General features: G+C 47.6%; 1 protein-coding gene across 2 annotated transcripts in view; it reads right to left on the bottom strand.

The window, feature by feature from the left end:
- Window positions 1-21,959, bottom strand: part of HSPA12A (heat shock protein family A (Hsp70) member 12A) — a 156,061-nt gene that overhangs the window by 33,462 nt on the left and 100,640 nt on the right. Inside the window, exon 1 of one of the 2 annotated variants that reach the window (XM_023511612.1) lies at window positions 3,427-3,457. The exons of the other annotated variant lie outside the window; for it this stretch is intronic. Within the exon in view, the coding sequence (XP_023367380.1) occupies window positions 3,427-3,445 (19 nt within the window). The 5' untranslated portion in view covers window positions 3,446-3,457. Of the gene's footprint in view, window positions 1-3,426; window positions 3,458-21,959 lie in introns of those variants that run through there. 2 annotated transcript variants of the gene reach the window in all.

The raw sequence follows: 21,959 nt of genomic DNA, 5'->3' as shown, positions 1-21,959 counted from the left end.
AAAAACATTTTACCTTAAAATAAAAAAGGACTTGAACTTTCAAATATTCATTGCAGCTCAATTCACAATTGCCAAGGTGTGGAAACAACCCAAGTGCCCATCAATTAATGAATGGGTAAATAAACGATGGTATATGTGTACCAGGGAATGCGATTCAGCCATAAAGAAAGATGGAGACTGTATATCCTTTGTATTTACCAGGAAGGATTTGGAGAACCACTAAGATACTCCTAAGTAAAGTATCACAAGAATGGAAAAGCAAGGATCCAGTGTACTCAACACTAATATAAAACCAGCAGATGTACAGCTACACACCCACACAAGAGAAAAACACAAATTCAAGTAGAGGGGAGAGGTGGGGAGGGAGAGGGTTTGGTAAGCTCTCACCTCACAGGCGCAATGTAAGGGTATATGGCACACCTCGGTGAAGGGTTCAATTACAATTGTTTGACTTTACCTAACAAAAACAATGTTACCTAATCATATATACCCTCATATTAATCTAAAATTAAAAAAAGAAAAATAATAGCCAGGGGTTGTGGCGGGCGCCTGTAGTCCCAGCTACTTGGGAGGATGAGGTAAGAGAATCGCTTGAGCCCAAGAGTTTGAGGTTGCTGTGACCTGTGACGCCATGGCACTCTACCAAGGGTGACAGAATGAGACTCTGTCTCAAAAAGAAAAAGAGAAGGAAATATCTACTACACTATTCTCACCAGATTAAATAAAGATCATTCAAAGCTCTTCCACTTCAAGACCAAGTGACCCTGAAATCCTCTGTCACAAAGGGACACGATGATTCACATCTCCGAAGCAGAAAAACATCGACCATTTCACAAATGCAAACTACCACCCGCAAAACCGTGGTTAAGCTGAAAGACGCTGGAGCTTTCTAGAAAACAAACAGAAATTAACCATCAGTTCTCCTTTATTATTATTTACAGATAATTTAACATCACTTAGATTTTAGACGGTTAGTGTGCAGACGATTCTTTTTAGTTTTGTGAACATAAAAATAAGCTGACAAGGGAGGTTACAGGTTCATTCATTAATATGGCCCCTTCCATCCCAACAAATCAACGCATTTTTGCTGAAAAAGGGGTACATAATAAAAATATTTTTATAGCACTGTAGAGAACAGATAAATAAAAGTATTATTTGACCAACAATTCTTCCGAACCCCAAACCAGGCAGTTGAGGAAGAAATAGTGTAACTTGTTAATTTAATCTTCATCCCTTACCTTAATAGTGCAAGTATTAAAATATAGGCTTCATCTGGGTTCCTGCTATAAAATGCAACACATATAAAATTCAGACATTTTTATTTGCTCCCAGCTCTGATGGCTTTAATCGAAGCAGGCATTCTTAAAATAAAAAATAGCCTTTAAAGAGAATCTCAAGGAGAGCCATAATTCAGGAACTTGCTTGTTGCTCTTCTCCGCTGGAGACATTAGTCAGCAAGTGGCCGTGAGCAGAATTGTAGACATTCTGAGACACATAAAATCGATCGTGCTCCATAAATATAACATTTTTAAAGATAAAGACAGAACCATAGGGCTGACTTTATTCTACAAGGTTCCAGGCTCACGTTAACACATGACAGGTGGTCTCAACAATAGTGACAAGCTTAAAGGAAAAAAAAAAAAATACTGACAAGCTAACTTCTCCGAATAGTCCTTCTTGCTTGCTTTTGGATTTAGGTATCTATCAAATAAATGCTCCATTTCAAAAGGATTTTCAAAGTATGGTCCTTATGATTTTAAAATGCATATTTTATAAATATATATGTTATATATTTATATAACATAAATATTATTATATATGTATAAATATATATATTTTTAGTTTATTTTCTCCTGCTGGCTGTAAGATGACCGGTCTTTGCTGACAATTGCCTAAAATCAGCCTATTTGATAAAAAGCTCTTTCTCTCCTTATACAATCTCCCTGCAGTGTCATCTTTGAAAATTGATGAGCTCAAGGTCATGTGTAGGTTACTGGCAAATATCTTCTATGAAGGAAAATAAAAAATCTTTTATTGCCCTGTAACAGGCTTCATGCCTAGCTGAACTAATGCATTATTACCGTAAGCTGAACTTCCATTTCAGTAAATAATTTATGGGCTTTTTTTTTTAAATCACCATAGTTGATGTCCAGAGTAAATGGAAATTTTATTGGCATGAACCGGAGACCCTCTCACTACAAAGAACACTAAGTGTAAAATAACCATTCTCCAAAAGCTAAATCATAATTATGGAAATGAGCCTGTACCATGGAAGAGACCACAGCACCAAACCCAGGCCATGGAGGGGGGCTGCACCAGGCCCAACCTAACACTGGACAGCTTCTTCCCATTCCCTCTCCTGCCTCCCTGGATGGTCCAGGAGATGAGATGCCCCAGGGAGAGAGACTGGGGCAGCTGGGTTATCTCTGGCAGAAAGAAATCCCCAAGTCCCCGCAACCCCAGACTGTCAGTAAAGGCTGTCCACATTCTCTCCCCTAACCACAGTTTTATGCCCCAGTTCATAGACCTTCAACTGGTGTCTGTGCATGTCCAGGCAGCTGCTGAAAGAGGTGAGGAAATGCTTTCCACACCAACAGCCCTACTAATTTTCATGAATTACACTCAGCAACCTTGTAGGGCCTGCCCACCAGCACCCAGCATATGGAGGGTTCCACCAATCACCCCCCACCTGATGGTAAGATGCTCTATCACCTGGGGCACGGCTATGTCTTCCTTCATCTCCGATTTCTCAGCCCCTGATATGTCACGGACACTCAAACTATGCTGGATGGCAGATGGATGGGTGGCAGGATGGGTGGGTGGACGGATGAGGGGATCTTTCTATGTGCACTCACAAGTAGACTCAGTGACTATCCACAACTTGGGGGGCCAGTGAGTTCTTTCCCAGCTGAGGCATCAGCTCTCCTGAGTCAGGACATTAGTAACACACATGCTCAGTTATCTCCAACAATGTGGGATCAGCTCATCAGACCCTCTGCTCTGCCTCTCCCCTCAGATGCCGCTTTCTTCAGCGGGAGCACCCCTGCCCCCAACGAGAGAGTTCCTAGATATTCCCCCTTCTCATTCCATCCCCAAGCCCTGTCAGACCTACTTCCCAGCATCTCTCACACTCATTTTCTCCCCTGAAAGTCACCACCCAGCCTTGGTCCAGGTCCTCCTGACGACCTTTACTCTCCCTGCCCCGGGCCCACCCACTCCAAGTCACACTCACACTGCAGTGAGAGCTACCTCATCAAAAAAGAGGTCTGTGCGCACTGCTCAGCTCAGCCTCGTCAGGGTCGTCCCTTGCCCACCCTCATGGGACAAAGCCCTGCACGCTTCAGCACCTGGGCCTTTCCAACTCCACCCGGCCTCCTTCTGAGGCCTCTTTTCTCTCCTCTGTCCCCAGCCCTGGCCATGCCAAACCTTTCCATCTGTGGCACATCTGGGCTTGATCCAGCCTCCAAACTGAGTGCACCCCACTTCTACAGCAAGCCAGCTCCCCATGATCCTGGGGACCCACACCCCTAACGGTCAGCCCCTCTATTTGGAAAAGGAGAGCCTTCTCAGCTTCCCGGTGCAGAGGACGAAGGAACTCGTTCATGGACACCGGTGGTTAACTGGCAAGAGCCAGGGATGTGGGAGAAACCCTACAGATAACAGCCAGGCTTCTCCAATAAATAATCACAAGGAAAACAGACAGGAAAGGAGGCAAAGCCTCTTAGATCAGAAGTTCTCAAACCCTGATGCCATCAGAATCCCCTGGAGGCCTTGTTAAAGCAGATTAGGGCCCCACTCCCAGAGTTTCTGACCCAGGAGGTCTAAAGCTGGTGGAGAATTTGCATTTCTAACGAGTTCCCAGGCCAACCCAGACTGGACCCACAGACCAACTGCTGTAGCTTAAAAGAAACACACATCAACTCCAGTAATCACAACAAGTAAACCTTTATGAGAATTAGGAATGTAAACATTGATCCAATATTGATAATGCTAAGAAATTATTGTTGATAGTGCAGTTAAAATTTTTTTGAAAGAGCCCTTGTCCTCTGCGGATGCATTCTGAAATGTTTACAGATGAAGCAATATGATTCCTGGGATTTGCATCAAAATAATATGAGAGGGGAGAAGGGCAGAGATTAAACCAGGTTCGCTTCGAGTTGGTAATGATTAAAACTGGTGACAGTTTCATGGGGATTCAATATATTATTTGCTCTGCTTTTGTATATTTTAAATTTTCCCGAATAAAAGAGTTGGGATTTTAATGTGCCAGTTCCATGGAAGCTGTTGGGGCTGGTGGGGAGACAATGCCTTTCTGCTGCTATCTATCAGTCAGAGCTCCTGGCCCATACGTACACGGCAACCATTCCATACGTATTTGCCATGTAAATGAACAAACCAATAAGGATGGGCTCATTTAAACCCAAACATGTGGACTTGGAAGGCTTGGACCTGGGTCTCAGGTGGGTGAGGGATACACATCCCGCTGGCTTCCCTGGGGCTGAGGCTATGGGCCAAGCAAACGGAAACAGTCTTTGGAGGAGTCTGAATGTCAACAGGTACCACCTGGACCCCTTAAAGATGACAAAACAGATGTCTAGCCACCAGCTAAACAGCTCCCACTCTGGGAAGGGCTCCGGCCAGGCCTTAGGTACAGGGCCCTCCTAGTAACCAGCTGACAGCTCCCAGGCTCTGGACCCTCTCTATAAACCTGGGGCCTCAGAGAGGGCAGGGGGTTGTCTCTTACCCACTGTTGAGCCCCTCCATGTCAGAGAAACGGGGGAGCTTTGCCTACAGAGCGGAAGTCTCACTTAAAGGACCATGACATGCCCATTTCACTTTGTCCTTCAGACTTGGTAAGATCCCAATGTCATGTGGGAGGGGTAAGGAGTCTCAGTGAAGGCCTTGGCATCTTCCTGTGGTTCTCACCCCTGAGAGGAATGACAAACAGAAATACTGATGTCAGCTGTCCTCCTGTGACCCTCTGCACTACAGCACAAATTCTGAGTCCTCCTGAAAGGTGTGTGTGGGGGGGGGGGAATTCTGTGGGAGCCAAGCGTGCAGGCAAGGTGAACTCCATGCTCAGGCTCCAGTTGGTTATTGCTTTAGGGTAAAGAGAGGGGTCAGACCAGCAGCTATCTTGGGCTACAGGGCCAAGGGTATGTCCCCTGAGAACTACGACAACTTCGGAACAGGAACAAAGCCAGAGTTGGCTGTTGTTCTTAGAGGAGCATAAGGAAAGCAGAATGTCCGCTGATACAGAGAAGGAGTACTGGCTAGCAGGTGGAGAAGGTGGGGGGAAGCATGCTCCTGGGCCTGGGGAAGCTGCCTCACCTTCTCTGGGCCCACCTCTGCCCTCTACAGAGTGAGAGTCAGGATTCCCAGGGCCTCCCGTCACCACATTTCAGTGAACAAAGGTGATGCATGGGAAACCCTCTGGGGTACGCACCAGCCCCCCACCACCACCTTCTGAATTCCTGCAGGGGGTCAAATATTTGTATACATTTTTTTACTTTAGGATCTCCTGCAAGTTTGTTCAAACTCAGACTTTTACTCTGAAATTATTAGAGATGTACAAGCCCAGAAATCTATCCGTAAAGCTACCACAGCACTCGCTAAATACATATTCCACGCCAAGCTGCAAGCTTTACAGGTGTGTCTCAAAATCCTGCTTTGTAAGGAAGGCGGCTGTGAGGTGCCATCATTAATCCCATTCTGTGGATGAGAAAATGAAGTCTACAAGGTTAAGAAGGCCACACCTGCAGTCAGCACCCAGCCTGCTGGACTGCTCCTCTGCCCTGTGCCAAGCAGGCCCGCAGCATCATTTCTCAAGGAGGATGAACGGCCCCATTTCACAGATAAGCAAGTACTATGGGGGAAGTGAGGAGGCCAGTCCCAGGACATTCCCCAGTCCAGGCTGGCTGTCTCTGCCTCCAGGCTCATGAAACTGCATGGCTCATTCTTTCTTGGGCTACAAAGCTGACCCGCTGTCCCCATTTTGAAAGCTATAATTCTTCAAACCCAAAGGTCAAGGCAGGGGAAGCGTATTTTGATAACGCAGAGGTTCAGAGTCAGGAAAGCCTGATCTCAAATCCCAGCATGGCCTCTTCCCAGATGCACGCCACTGGGGAGCTACTTAATTTCTCAGAGCCTCAGTTTTCTCACCAGGAAAATGGGAAGAGGAGGACGATGGAATGCTATGAAGGTTAAATGAAATAATACCCATAAAACCTGGAGCACCCAATAAATCCAGATGTTATTTTGTTATTATTCTCATTGCCATCATTATCATCAATATAAAATTGGTCCACCTGCTGCTGAGAAATGGACGTGTGCTTACCCTGTGAGACAGGCAGAGCCCCCACCTACGTACAAGGTCAGCAAATGCATTTCTTTGACATTTTGCATCTCTGGGCTTACTAATCAAGGCTAACAATTCCCAGTAGACGGAAACTTGGCAAACAGAACCTTCAGGAACATTCTTAGTGAGGGTGACCGTCTGGCCCCCAACTTCCCACACAAGCTATTTGCTTATCCCAAGGCAGTTTCAGAAAAACCAAAGAGAACTTGAGAAGCCACATGACCATGACCTCCACCTTCCTGTATTCTACAGAGAAGCCCAATTTCACAGTTTATAACTGAGCCAGTCAGTGTAGAAACTCTCTCCTGCTCCAAGGACAAGATTCAACTGTCTGGGCCTCTAGAAGCCCTAGGTTTAGACTTTGGCAAGTTTATCGTGAATAGCCTTAGTTCAGTCTTCAGAGGTCATGGCACAGCTGGTGCTAATGAGGCCAAAGAAAAGGTCCGTGCCATTCTGGGACAGGTGATTTCATATACTGAGTGGAATCATTCACCTCCCAAACACCCAGCATCTCCTCCTGGGGAGGGGAGAGGAAGAGGAGGAGAGGGTAAAGGAGATGCAGGTTCACCCCTCTTCAGGTGAACCCTCTAAGGAGAGAGAGTTAGTTGTACCATCTCCAGGCAGGAAGAGGGGCCCTTGGTCGCTCTGTGCTCTAAGCCTGGGAAACTTGAGCACGAACCTCCCATTGCTGCCAGTGCCTGTGAATACAGATGTTTGAGCACATTAAACCCCCTCTGCAGAGTTCCTTTATGGAAGACAAGTCCCAAACAGCTGTGTAGTTTTTTCCCTGCACAAAGGCACTGACCTTGGGCTGCATGCACCAAGAGGTAGAGGAACCATTTTCTTAGCAGAAAGGTGCCATCCCAAGCCATGATCTGAAGGGCTGGCTACATTGCTAGAGAAGGCACCTTCTTCAAATTTTTGTACCCAAATGAGATGTTTTTCTAATTCACCCAAAACCATCATTAAAAAGTAGCCATGTCACTGAATATTCCAAAAAGAAAAGAAAATGCCAGTAAGGAACTAAGTTCCCCATAAGCAGAGGAATCCAAGCAGGGGTCAGGCAACCTTTTATCTGAGTTGCAGAAGAACGACAGAAGATCAGAAAAACTCAGAGGGGGTGGCTCCCATAGCTCAGTGGGTAGGGCACCGGCCACATACACTGAGGGTGGCAGGTTCAAACCCAGCCGGTGGCAGCTAAAACAACAATGACAACTGCAACAAAAAAAAAATAGCCAGGCATTGTGGCAGGCACCTGTTGTCCCAGCCACTTGGGAGGCTGAGACAGGAGAATCACTTAAACTCAAGAGTTTGAGGTTGCTTGAGCTGTTGACTCCAGGGCACTCTACCCAGGGCAACAGCTTGAGACTCTGTCTCAAAAAAAAAAAAAATTAAAAAAAGAAGGAAGAACTCAGAGAGGTTGGGTGGAAGTAGAACTTATGGATTAACACAAGAGTCACTGAGTATTTGCTATGTGCTGAGAGCCACAGAGGCCATCCATGTAGCTGCAGTTGGGCACAAGGGCCTTGGACCACAGAAGACTGGCTCAAACCCCAGCTCAGCTACTCACTGCTTTGGGTGGTGACTGTTGAATAGATTCCCAAATCCCTTTCTCCCTTCTTAATTAAACTCCAATTTTACATTGGGGCATGTGTGACCCCTCTCCAGAGGGGAGATAGATCCTGAGTAGGCTAAGGCAATCATGGCCGCCCCCCTTCCCCTTGCCATGATGGATGTGACTCAGTTCTGGCCACTGGAACATGAAGGGAAGTGTGCTTGGGGCTTCTGGGAAGATGTCCTGAGTCTCCTGAAGCCACGCTTCTGGCTGCCAGCCCACAGACATAACCACTACAGAAAGAACCTACACTGGTCCTTGAGGGGTCCCTGAGCTGCCAGACTGGCCTGCCATGGAGTCTCCTGCCCCCTCTTCCCATTTCTGGGTCAGAATTAATTTCCTTTTATCTGCAAACAGGTCAAAGTGAGGTTTTCCATGCTTTGCAACTGAAAACTGATTCATAGCTGCACAATCTGGAAAAAGAGATTAAATTCTGTAGCTCAGTTTTCCCCGTGTATTAATGGGGTAATAATAACTCATACCTCCCAGAGTTAATAAGGATTAATCAGAATAATTCAGGCAATGGTCTTACAAACGTAGCTTTTACTACTTGCCTAACACCTCTTTTTTCTTATAAACAACCTAATGACGTAGGTAATAGGTAATCATTAGTCTAATTTAACAGCAAAGGAAACCAAGGCACAGAGAGGTTAAGCATCTTTCCAAAATCACACAGCCAAAGCACCTATCTCTAATGCCTGAGCCCCTTTTCTCTGCCACATTCCAGCCCTGAGGTTTAGGACTCTGATTCACCCAAGTCTATACCATTGGCAGCTTGCAGCAAAGAACAGTAAAAAATTAGAGCTTTAGAGGAAGTGGAAATGGGGAGTGATTGCTAATGGATAAGGGTTGCTTTTCAGAGTACTAGAAATGTTCTAGAATTTCTGAAGGTTATACAATCTTATGAATACTAACATGGTGAATTGTATGATATGTGAATTACATCTCAATAAAAATATTTAAGCCAGATGAGGTGGCTCATGGCTGTAATCCCAGCTATGGAGAAGGCTGAAACAGGAGGATTGCTTGAGGCCAGGAGTTCAAGGCCAGACTGAGCAACTTAGCAAGACTCTGTCTCTGCAGAAAAAAAATTCATTAATTAATAAATAAAATCAAAGAGCTGTTAGAATCAACTAGCAAGGAAAATTGCTACCCATCCCACCTGCCCTCAGGAGCACAGCCTCCTCTCTGGGAATGGACATGGCCACTCCTACCCATCCCAGGCACCACTCACTGCCTAACAAGAGTTGGTAACAACTCTCCCAGCACTTGGTTAGTGGTGAATCTGGCTGCTGACTTCAGACTGTCCAACCAGGGCTGGGGCAACAGCTGGCACTAGCCTTTCCTAGACACTCTGTTCTTTGGCAACATAAAACCACAGGCGCAGAGCGGGAATGGCACCCTAGTTACAGCTGTATTCTCACTTTTCCCCTAGACACTCTAAAGACCTTCTGGCCAGAGCAGAAGGGCCTGGTTACTCCCAAGGGCCAGGAGTGTCACCCTGGTAGGACACTGTGGGCTGGGAACTTCTCTCTTCCTCGAGAGCTAAGCAGTTCAATGTATTCTGGAATAAATGCTAGGAGAAGATGCCTAAAATCCTACGGTTACCACTGGCCCTTCGCAGGAGTACTGACCCCACCTTTGTCCGGAGGGCAGCACCATGCTGTGCGACTGCACAGTGCCAGCTGCAGCCAGCCCGGGTCCTGAGGCTGGCAGGTGTTCCAGAACCTGCCCCGAGAAAATCCTGCTTCCAGAAAGAGAAGGCAAATGCCCAAAGAGGCCCCAACAAGCCCTTGGGGAGGGCACACCAGGGCTTGCTGCTGCAGCCTGGAAAGAAGAAAGGCAACGTGTTGTGGCGCCGCCAGGCATGCAGGGACTCCCACTTAGAGCAGACAGCCCTGCCACTGTACCTGGCACCTTCCCGGCATGGTGACCAAAGCCTTCCACGTTAGGAGAGAGCAGAGCAGAGCAGAGTTCCTTCAGAGACTTTTTCAGTCCTTTTATGTTTACAATCCCTAATTACTTCTTCCTTTTTAATACCAAATCTTTAAGGCTAGACTCCTTACAAAGGGAGAATGAGTAAACTGGGCTGAGTTATTGGTTAACCTTAGACTTTGCTAAGTATGTGTGGCAAAATGTCAAGAGTGACTTCTCTTGAAAGGAGATGAAACAGAACATCCAACTTCCAGAGCAGTAAGGGAGATAAAAACAAAACACCGAATGAGTCATTCCTACTGAGCAGTGAATTTGCTCAGTCTTTTCCCAAGGAATTTACAGGCATGGAAAGGTACTTTCCCAAGGATGGGCTTTACCTCCCCAGACTCCTCCACAGAGCAGGGGGAGAAACTCCAAGGCAAGGGACCCAGAGGGGCTCCCAAAGCATCCCCAAGGCCAAGCAGAGCACTCCTCACCCTTTCACACTGCTCCAGGCACAGAAAGGCAAACACTGACAGCCAAATTTTCATGAGCTTTTAAATTTCAACTTAAAGCAGGTCAACCTCACTAAAAACAAAACAAAAGAAAAACCCTGGTGTGAATGACTGTGGCAGGATAAGAGCATCCCCTTCCCCCAGCCCCACACTGAAATGCAAATATGAGTCCTTCCAATCCCTTCCAGAGCTGAGGTGGGGACAACAGGCCTTAAACCCAGGAAATAACATACATCTTGTACGTACCCTGCTTAGGGATCCTGGAGAGGCCGTACAGATGGCTCCAGCTGCCAAAATATTCAAACTCACCATGCTGCTCACACACTGGTGTGTACATGTTATGCACACAGGAGGGGCTTGAGGACATGTGGCTTCCCAGGACTGCTCGTTCTAGTCCAACACCCCAAGCCCTGCAGTGCTCGGATCCAGGGAATGGGACTTTGTACTCCATCCTCACCCCACGCACAGATGGACAACTGCCGGAGCACAGGCTCAGGGAGGAGGTCTCCGAGGGTGGCCCGGCTTTTCACTGCTGCTATCCCACAAGCCTGTCCCTCCCGGGGTGCAGGCCTGCCCACTTCATTAGGCCTGACAGCACGCAAGGACAGCTTCTCTGACTTCATTGTTATCTTTAACTGCTCCATCTGGACCTCAATCCATAAGAGGCAATCTCCTCTGCAGAGAGGAATGCTCCAGACGGGTCACAGAGTGACCAGCCCGATGCCCTGCAGGCACACCCCCACAGAATGGGGAATATCTGTGCTGGGGTGCTGACCTCACGCTGGGAGGTGTCCACAGGAATGCCTTGGACTTGGAAAAGCAAAAGCTGGTCCCAAGGACAACTGCACAAGCCCATCCCTCCTGCCTCGTGTCCTTACCTTTTACTCTCTCCATGGAGTATGGGAGGGTCTTGTAGGGCATGGACACAACGCTAAGGACGTTCTGGGTTAGTGAACAAGAAGCTAAACATGCAATAGGAAAACAGGCAGTGTTACCCAGAAAACTAATCAGTGGGACCAACCAGGGCCGATGGGAAATAGTCCCCATCCCCTGCACGACCTGTGTGCCCGTCCCACATCCTCCTCTGCCCATCCCGCTGGGCTGCGGTCAGTCCCCTCTAGTGGACATGCATCACATAGACATTTAATTCATGAGAATCCAACTATGAGCTCTCAGGTCAAAACAAATGATTATTAAACAATTTAAATATCAAATTGAATATATTAAAAGCACTGTAATTAAAATTCTGTAAAATTCTGTTTTTGCACATGGACTCTATTAGACACTGTGGTAAGTGCCACAGGGGTGTTAGAACAGACTGATGTCGCTAAAGGGCAGGAGGTGATGCTTGACTGGCTTCTGGAAGGCTGGGTTTGCTGAGGGAACAGCAGGTGGAGAGAACAGCACAGCAAAGGCAGAGTGGTGTGAGGAGCTTCCCAGTGGCCTCAGCCCCTCCCACTGCCTTCAGGCCGGCCCCCAGTCATGTCACAACCACTGATTTCATCCTGGCCTCAAGCATCTACAGTAGCTGTCTATTGTCCTTCAGTCTGACACCTCCATTGGCCCTAATCATCACTCCCTCCTCATTACTGCCCCCTTACACGCCACTGGATGTACACCATCTGGGCTGTCTTCTCTGCCATCTAGGAAGCCATCTGCCACCCCCCAGGCCTGTCCTGGGTGCCACCTACAGGGAGAAAGATCCCACTGTCCACATGGGAAGAGGTAACCCTCCTGGGTACTCCTAAATAGGCACAGCCCCAAGCTACTGTTCCAGGGAGGTAGATGGGCTTGAGAACCCAGAGTTAGGGTACCAGGATGACACCCTGTTCTGCCCTTGACAGCTCTGTCATCAACAAGACTCTGTCTGAGGCCCCAGTTTGTATAACTACAAACCCTCACCAGTCACCAAATGGCCAGTGCCTTAATTTTAGACTTCTTGGCCTCCAAACTGTCAGAAATAATTTCTGTTGTTTATAAACCACCTAGCTAATGGCATTTTCTTATAGCAGCCTGAACACACTAAGACAATGTCCACGCCTTAGCCCCCAGGAACATACAGGTATGATTAAGTTAAGGACCTTGAGATGAGGAGATTATGCGGGACTGCCTGGGTGGACCTGCTGTAATCACAGGGGGTCTTATAAGAGAAAGAGAGAGGCAGGAGAGTCAGCCTCAGAGAAACTGGAAGACGCCCTGCCGCTGGCTTCACAGATGGAGGAAGGGGCCATGAGCCAAGAAATGCAGGGCCCCCCAGCAGCTGGAAAGGGTAAGGCAGTGATCTGTTCCCTAGAGCCTCCAGAAGGAACGTAGTTTGCTGACACCATGCTTTTAGCCCAGTGAGACGAATTTCAGACTTCCCACTTCCAGAACTGTAAGAGAATAAATGTGTCTGGTTTTAGGTCCCTAAATTGGTAACAATGTGTGACAGCAGCATTAGAGGCCTCTTGCTATGAGAGGAAAATACCCCCTAGCCCACGGTGCTAGTTTCTCTGACAGGCGGTCTGTGAACTTTGTCTCTGTGTCCCTGGCAAGTCTGAAGGCTCCTTGTGGCAAGGGTAACAGGGGCTGCGTCTGGAAGGGACATCCTGGCTGTTTCTGCCTTTCTTCCTTTTGATTATGTGTGCTTTCTATAATGAACATTTAGCTTTTGTCATGAGGACCAGAGATATCTTGGTTTTTACCCGATGCCTGCCCAGGACAGTGTGGGGCAGAGCACACGGCTGGTGGGGGGACTGAGCAGAGTGTGTTGTGGCCTTCCACTTGTCACTTCCCATAGCCTTGCAGGGTTCCCTGCCATCCAGAGCCCAGACTGCCTGCTCCCTACCACATCACTGGTCCTGCCCAAGGTCTTTGCCTGCTCCTCTGTCTCCTGCACCAGAACCCTCAGCCTCCATCAGCTCTCAGCGACCATCTGGCCCCCAAACCCTGAGGGCCAACTATCTGCCCAGCAAATCTTCCCAGTGATATCTGAATAGCCTCTACAGTGTATCCCAAAGGCTGCTCATAAAGTCACCATATAGGGAAAATGGGAAATTGTAACTAAATGTACCTTTATTTTCAAAATATTCATTATAAAATTTTACAAAGAGGTAGCCAACATGTAGAGAATATTTTGCAAATAGTTTATAAAAATACCTGCTCTGGCTCCATCCTGCAGATGAGGAAACAGAGGCTCAGCGAGGTCTTGAGGCCTGCCCAAAGCCTCACAGAGAGTGAACAGCAGAGCTGAAACTTGATCCCAGGACTTGATCTGGCCTGTGGGATCACACTGCCTCCCAGAGAGGAGGAGTCCTGCCTGCAAACTTGCCCTTCCTGGCCCTCTCCAGACCTCAGGAGCTGTACTGTATGGGTGCTGCTAATGACTTCAACACTTCATGCCTCACCTGTCCCTTGCCTAAAGTGAGTCACCCTCAGTGCTGAGGCAGAAATCCTGCCCCTCCTGCAGAGTGAGGAGCCTTCTGCTGGGGCCCCAGGGCTCCTGCTGGCCCCCCACTTCTCCAATTGGCAGGGCCCATGGCTTTAATCATTAACACTAGGTTAGTTAACACCAGTCATGAAATTTGGAAACTCACCTGGGGCTGGGCATGACAGGTGTGTGTGGGTGATTGTATGGCCCCCAATAGGCTCTGGGCCCTGAGAGGAGGTGTGGGTGGGCAGAGGAAGGCACCATTAACCACACACACATTCACAGATGGAAAGGGGCTTGCACATTCCCTGGGGAAGAAGCCAGTTATGAGACAGGGCTGGGGGGCTGGGGCTGCTATCCGGGCACGCAATCCCTGACTGCTCCCCAGTGAGTCTCGGGCTGAGTAGGCCATCCCACTGCCACATTAAGTAGATTTCTGACTTTTATATTTGTGTTTTGCAACTTATTTCAAAAAATACTAAATCCCATCCTGCTGGCTGGTCTTCTTTCCTAAGAACCTCAGCCTCTGTCCTCCCAACATGAATTTACTAGTGAATATTCACTGATGGCCCAAGGGGTGTGGTGTTGAGGCAGAAGTATCATCCATGACCAGCCATGTCCTTGTGGGTTCACATTTGAATAAACTGTATGAAACCTGTGGAAAGGCCTACCAGAAGCTTCTAACACCTCTCAGCCTCTTCCTCCCTCTGTCTCTCTCCCTCCTCTGCTCCATCTCTGTTGGCTCACCGTCCCTCTCTCCCCACACATGCATGCACTCCCTAGTGAAGTGTACACAAATAAACACACAGACGCCTGGCAACAACCTACGGCCCCAGCAGTAGCACCACCCTCCTTGTCAGTGCTTCCCAAAAGGCTGTGCCTTTGGGCAGAAAAATCCCTATTAGCCACTGTGCCTTCTGGGGGTGCCCCTCAAACCATCACATCCACTCTGCACAATGCTGCTTCAGTTCTTCCATTCTCAGCCCCCTACACCCCCAGCCTCCCACCCAGGCAGTCAAGAGTCATAGCTGGCTCTGAGCAACAGCACGGCCCTAATGTTAACAGACTTGACCTTAGGCTCACCACGCCTTCCTAGGATTCTGCTTCTTTACTGGACAATTGAGGGGTTAGCTCTCCCAATACAAAGCCCTCACCACACCTTCCAGTTTCAATCATTTCTCACTCTGATAATCTAAGTCATACTAATTAGAGCACTAATGATGGATAAAGACCCCAGGTTGCACCACAACTGCTCCTTCCAATCTCCACTAATTTGGTAGTTACAAAATGCCTCAGTTTAACAAGCAGTAAAATCGACCCCTAAAACTTTTTTCTTATTAAATTTATCATCTGCTACTATATTTCATTCATAAAAGAAAGGAAAATAGGACTAATTCAGTATCTATTTGCTATCAAAAAATGTTTTTAATTCCAAAATTTTGTGGCTTAAAATAACAACCCCTTGTTCACACAGAATTTCACAATTTGGGCTTTTCTCAACTGGGGTCAACTCATGAGCTGAAGTCATCTGAAGGCCCAGCTGGCACTAGATGGGCCTGACAGCCTCACTCATGTCTGATGCTCACGGAGGGCACCCTGCAGGCTCCTCCCTCCCTCCTCCAGCCCACCCCCAACCCATAGCTGGTAAGATCTCCAGGATGCAGGCCAGGATCCTGTCATAAGTGAACGTCCCTCCCCTACAGGCACAGTCCAGGTCTAGGGAACCCCAGCATCTGAGGTCCTCCACAAACTAAAAGGATCTTGCATACAGAATTCTCAGAATGACAAAATTCTCCCAAGTTAGAAATCTTCTGTGTACTCATATGGTGGTTCTCTGACTACGTATATTTGTTAAAACTCACAGTACTGTGCACCTAAAACATGCGAGTTTTATCTTATACAACTTAGACCTCAATAAACTTAAAAAAAAAAATCTCTCCAGCAGGGAGGCCCCCACCGAGAGGCTCCGCATCCTGATCTGACCTTTCTGAGCACCTAGTGTGTACCCTAGCACCCAGTGAGTGCTTTAGATAATAAAAATAACGGCCAATGTGGACTTCACACGTTTTAGATTTCACACACACGTTTTGTGTATAGGGCAATGTCTTCATAAACTTGGCCTCATCCATTTCTCAGGATCATCCCATGAGGTAATGTTACCTACACTTTTCAGATGAGGTCACAGGCATTCAGAGAGGCTCGGTAACTAGCTGAGGTCAAGGTCAAGGGTAGGAGCCAGGACTTTACAAGTGAACTATGCCTGTTTCACCCCACCAAGGGCCCATCTAATACCAGCCACCAGGCACCAGTATTGTGTACTTTTTATACTTAAGGCCCAGAGAGGCTAAGTGACTTCTCTATGGCCATACAGGTAATAAGAGATGACACCAAGATCTGAACCAAGCCCTGTCTAGTTCCAAAGCCCATTCTGTCTTACTGACCACAAAGGTAGCCTGGGGTTCCTCAAAACCCATCCCATCTGTTAGGCTCTCTCCTCAGGGACTGCCTGGCCTTGGGACACTCCCCTCCCCAATGCTTTGATCCCTTACTTGTCCTAGCAGGTGTCATGGCCAAAACTACCAGTTTGACTCCAAGGGACAGATTGTCACTAGTATCTTCAAAGATATCTGTCCCAGCTGGTCTGAGACAGGAAGACAGAGGCTGGGGGCCTTCCAAGGGCATCTGTGCGGCCCCAGGAACCTGGCCATAAAGGAACTGGGCCCACCTGGCTTCCCCACCCTCCCAGCATTTCCTGGGGCAGAAGCTAAGGACTAGGGCAGGGGTGGGGGGAAGGTGTGCTCTGAGGGTGTGGCCCAGCTCCTCCAAACATCCCTGTTCCTGTAGTCTGCTCCAGTGTCCCACTGTGTAGGCCCTTTGTGGCCTCAGGCAATGATACATCCTCAACAGGCCCTCCCATGGCCACTTGGGCCTTCCCCGGAGGGTCCTCAACTCAGTCCTTGAGCTTACACAGTACTGGCACTGCAGCGAATGTATTGGATAATGTACTTGGCATCATGGGAGAACGATGGGGCCCTTGTGCTGCTCTCTTACTGCTTCCCCAGGGAAACGACCACCTGACCTGATGCCCACGTTCCCTTCAAATGGGGCCAGTGGCCACACAGACTGAGCACAGCCCAGCGTGCACCAGGAGAACACAGCACAGGTATTTTGTTATTCTCACGGGAGGGACCCAGTGGTCCACTACCCCACATGGCATGAAATCTCATATGGGAGAAAGTAATTGTCTCCAAGAAAGAACAAAAGGGAGAAGAGCTGGACAATATGCTCTTTCGTTGACATCCCTCCCCGCGGAACCATTTACTGCAGAGGGCTCCTGTGGTAACTGCTACAGTAAGTATTGGTGGGAGACAGTGACTCTCTGACCAGCAGACAATGCTCACCCTAACTCCCTGCTCACAGCAAGGCAACCCTTCCTCTGACCCGGGTTGACCATTTCAGGGTTAGGTTCTAACCATATCTGAAGCTAAGGGTCTCCTCTGGGAATCTGGCTTTGGGAGAGAAAGACAGAAAAAGACAGACGGCAGACCTTGTGGGTTATCAGAACTTGTCACTTCAATGTGGGGTTCATGGTGGGTGGCCACATTTGGTCTAAAGCTAGGGAGCACATAAACGAGGCCTGCAGGAGGAAGTGTGGGTGACAAGCAGGGCAAAGCAGGGGAGGGGGAGGAGGAAAGAGAGCTGGCGCTCTCCCCCTCCCTGCCCGGCTAGGCTGGGCAGCAGGCCAGGTGGCTAGTGGAGCCACCCCAGGACCCACTAGCCAGAGAAGGCTTAGTTACCTGCAACCAAAAGCCCTAACTAATAGTCTTTTAAAACACAGGCATTCTTCCAAGAGCCAAGGCACAGAAAGCCAGACAAGAAGCACCAATGTCAACTGAGGGAACATGAGAGCCTGGAAGAGAAAGCCCAGGCCTGGGCCCGGGGACTGTGGAGCCTTTTATCCATAGTGGTTTGATTTGGCACTTCGATCCTTTGAGTTAAACTTTCTTCAAACATTTTTTTAACAGTTAACTCCTGCAAGCAGGAACAAGTCATTAACTTATTAAGGCTGATGGTGCCGTTTCTGGCTGGTTGGGAGTCGCTGAGTGGACTGCTGGGCTGAGAAGGGTTCGGCGGCCGTCTCTGAGTGCGGCGGGAAGCGTGCAGTGGGGGTCAGCAGACCTGGAAGCTTATCCTGGCTTTGCCAAGTGTTCTAGGGCAGCTACTTCCCCAACCTGGTCTCAGTTTGCTCATCTATAAAATGAGAGGGTGAGCCCAGCCCAGTTACATACAACTGAGTCCCGTTTGGCTGTCGGTGCCACCCCATGAACTGTTTACTGACAATGACCTTCATCTCTGCTTTGGGAAGAGATTCCTGCCTGAAGTTTTTTGTGCTGTGAACAACTTCCTATCCAAACCATGGCCCCTCAAGGACAATGAGAAAGGAAAAGAAAGGAAGGGAATGACCAGAGGAATTTAGCCTTTAGCCCTAGGAAACCAGGGGGACAAATAAAGAGAGGCTGGTCTGAGGCCTCAGGCCCCAGCTCCAACCCAGATATCTACACCTTCTGTGTTCCAAACAGGAACAGAAGTCTGGGTACAGGACCCACTGCCCCTAGTCACTGAGAAACCAACAAAGTCATTGGGTGTGATTCACAAAAAATAGGAGGCAATAAGGGACATCATTTAATTTCCAGTTTACCCAAGGAAAAGGACCCTGGCAGAACCCACTTCCCTCTGAGATCTTGGGGTGCTAACAGAAGCTGCATCCTGGAGAAATTACTTCCCTCCTGGAGCCTCAGTTTTCTTTCTTTCTTTCTTTTTTTTAGAGACAGAGTCTCACCTTGTCGCCCTCGGTAGAGTGCCCTGGCCTCACAGCTCACAGAAACCTCCAACTCCTAGGCTTAGATGATTCTCTTGCCTCAGCCTCCTGAGTAGCTGGGACCACAGGGGCCCACCACAATGCCTGGCTATTTTTGTTGCAGTTTGGCCGAGGCTGGGTTTGAACTCACCACCCTCGGTATATGGGGCCGGTGCCCTACTCACTGAGCCATAGACGCCACCCCTCAGTTTTCTGACATTAAAATTGGAACACAGTAAACAAAATTACTCAAAAGGTATGCAAACATCTGGAAAGTAAAGCAGTCTCAGAAGTCCAGTTAATATGCTCAGAAAGGAGGTAAAAATATGAGAGGTGACCAGAAGCCATTTAAGGCCCCACCTCCACCCAGTAAAATATTTTTAAATGGATGCTCACCCCCATCAAATACAAATACAGATGGTTCTTGACATAGGACGGCTCAATGTAGGATATTTTCAACTTTACGATAGACATAACTCTATGGTAAGTCAAGGAGCATTTGCACAAGTGCATCTGTGTAATGCAATATATTTTCCTAAAAATCTTCACATTCTGCAAAATTACACCCTAAAAATAATAGGATTCATGGGAAAAACAGAGTTGGTGCATATCACTTAACATCTTTGAAAACTTGTTACCAATGTTTCCCAAAACAGCACTCACTTCTTAGGACACTGTTCTCATCAACATTCAAAACACCAGCAGGGTGTCACCTGTGCCCACTGTCTCCTTATAGGGGCAATGTCTTTGCGGCTCCTCCATCTGCCCTTCAGCTGCTGCCCATAGAGCATAAGGGCATTAAAAGACACTACAACAACCCTGACTTACACTGAAGGATGCTGCATCTATAGGTCTGAGCGTTTGGGTGTTCTCTTTAACCATGAGAAAGTGCATCCTGATGCGTCAAAATACAAGCATACCGGGAAAAATTGCAAATGAGCAAACACAACTTTTCTGTATACCAACATTATTCCACCATTTATCATTCATAGCGGCACGTGCTGTAGCACAACAAGTGAATAATGTTAAGTGTGAGACAATCCTTATGTGCTTGCAGGAAGTGTAAGCGGTGAGGTAATCTAACTTATCAGTTGTTTTAAAACATAATAATGTTTTTCAAAGTTTGTGATTTGTTATTTTAGTCAAACTCCCTCTGTTAGGTTAAAAATAGCCACACATTCTTTATAGCTCCTCTCATTAGAAAGTGGAATCAATTTCTCCACCCCTCATATCTAGGCTGACTTTACATCTTGCCTTGACCACCAGGATGCAGCAGGAGTGACTTTCCCTGGTTTCCCAGGAAGGCCTCAAGAGGCCTTGCAGCTTCCCCCCTCACACCCTGAGATCACCCCATAGAGAAATAGGCACTGGCCTCCTGGAGGATAAAAGACCACGTGCAGAAATAAACCCAGCCAACAGCCAACACCAACCTCTACCTTGGTGAGTGAGGACACCCCGAACGTTCTACCCCAATGGAGCCCAGCAGAGGGCTGCAGTGACATGAGTGACCACAGGTAAAACCAGCAAAAAAAAAAAAACCCAACAGAGACCTGTCCACAGAATCACAAGCCCATAAGGTGACTATTGTTTTAAGCCATTAAATGTGGTGATGACTTTTTATACAATACAAGCAAATATAATTTTGTAGACATCTCACTAATTCATTAATACTCTGATAGTTTTCCCAGTTCGGAAGACAATGACCATTTTAGATGACTCTTAATGACTCTACAGACCCATGACAAGGGACTAAACCAGTCCTGAAAGGGGCAGCATCTCCAGGGACCCTACTGGGATTAAATAAATCAAGGACTGTCAATAATCCAGACTCAGGGAAGCCAGCATGCAGCAGGTGCATGAATAACCTGACCAGTGTAAGAGCATTGTCCAGCGCAAGGCTGAGGAATAGTTCCTGCGTTCAAACCTCTCCTGAGGGAGACAGAAGGCTGACACTCCAAACCCAGGCAACACCTCGATCTTTGTGGCTAATAGTGTCCTGGAAACTATAAATATGTTACCTTTCATGGGACAAAAGGGAGTTTGCCAGTATGATTACAGTAAGGATCTTGAGATGGGGAGATTATCCTGGGTTATCCAGACAGGACTTATAAGAGATCCTTCTACAGGGGTCCTCAGAAGGGGGAGGCAGAAGAGGAAGAGGCAGTGTCAGAGAGGAGATGTGACTCTAGAGGCTGCAGTGAGGGCTTTGAAGATGGAGGAAGGTCCAGAGCTGAGGAATGCAGGTGACTTTGAGAATTTCAAAAAGGCAAGGAAAACAATTCTCCCCTAGAGTCTTCAGAAAGAATATAGCTCACCCAATGCCTTGATTTTAGCCAAGAAAGAGTCGTTCTGGACTTCCAGAAATGTAAGATAATAAATTTGTATTGTTGAGGACACTAGATTTGTGGTGATTTTGACAACAGCAGTCAGAAATGAATGCACTGGATAATTCCTCCTGCCTGCAAGAATATAATTTGGCATGTTTATTCATAACAACCCATAATGGTAACAGCTAATATTAATTCAGTATCTACTTCGTACCCAGCTCTGTTCTAAGTGCTTTTCTTATAAAAACTCATGCAATCATCACAAAAACACCATGAGGAAGATACTATTATAATCCATATTTCACAGATAAGAAAACTGTGCCAGGGCCACAAAGCTGGTAAATGGCACAGCCCTTATCTGAACCCAGGCGGTCTAGCTCCAGGTCCCACACTGAACCCTACACCTCCCAGATCAACCTAACATGGTAATAATAAAATGAGCAGCTCCTCTGTGCCAGGCTCAGGGTAAGCACTTTACATATACTCTCTCACTCATTCTCACAGCACCCTGGTGGAGCAGGAATTATTAATTATCCTTGTTTGCAGTAGAAGAAATTGAGATACAGCAATATTAAACCCAGATGTTAAGCACATCTGAACCCAGAAGTGTCTGAGCCCAAAACCCAGGTTTAACCACACGCCATATGGCCTCCCTGACCCCCTCAAGGGCCAGATGGTGGAGAAGAAGACAAAGATAAGTAGTGAAACTGCATAATTCATCTTCCAAACTGGGATACTTCGAAAGTGAAAGGTGTCACTGTTAATAATTTCCCTGGGACAAGAGGCCTAAACTAGAACTATTCCAGCAAACCAGGACAGATGGCCACCCTGAAAATAAGGGGACTAAAATCAAGACCCAAACTCTGCAGTTCAGAGCTTCCCAGGAGGAGTGCCATGCAACAGCTGCCAGCCTCACAGGACATCTGCAGCTGCCAGGTCACGGTCAAGGCTGGAAGAAGAGGG

This window comes from Otolemur garnettii, unplaced genomic scaffold, assembly GCF_000181295.1.
Source record: "Otolemur garnettii isolate 467f Iridium unplaced genomic scaffold, OtoGar3 scaffold00021, whole genome shotgun sequence".
NCBI lineage: Eukaryota > Metazoa > Chordata > Mammalia > Primates > Galagidae > Otolemur > Otolemur garnettii.
The sequence above is the reverse complement of the archived record's forward strand: the minus strand, read 5'-3'. Positions and strand labels throughout refer to the sequence as shown.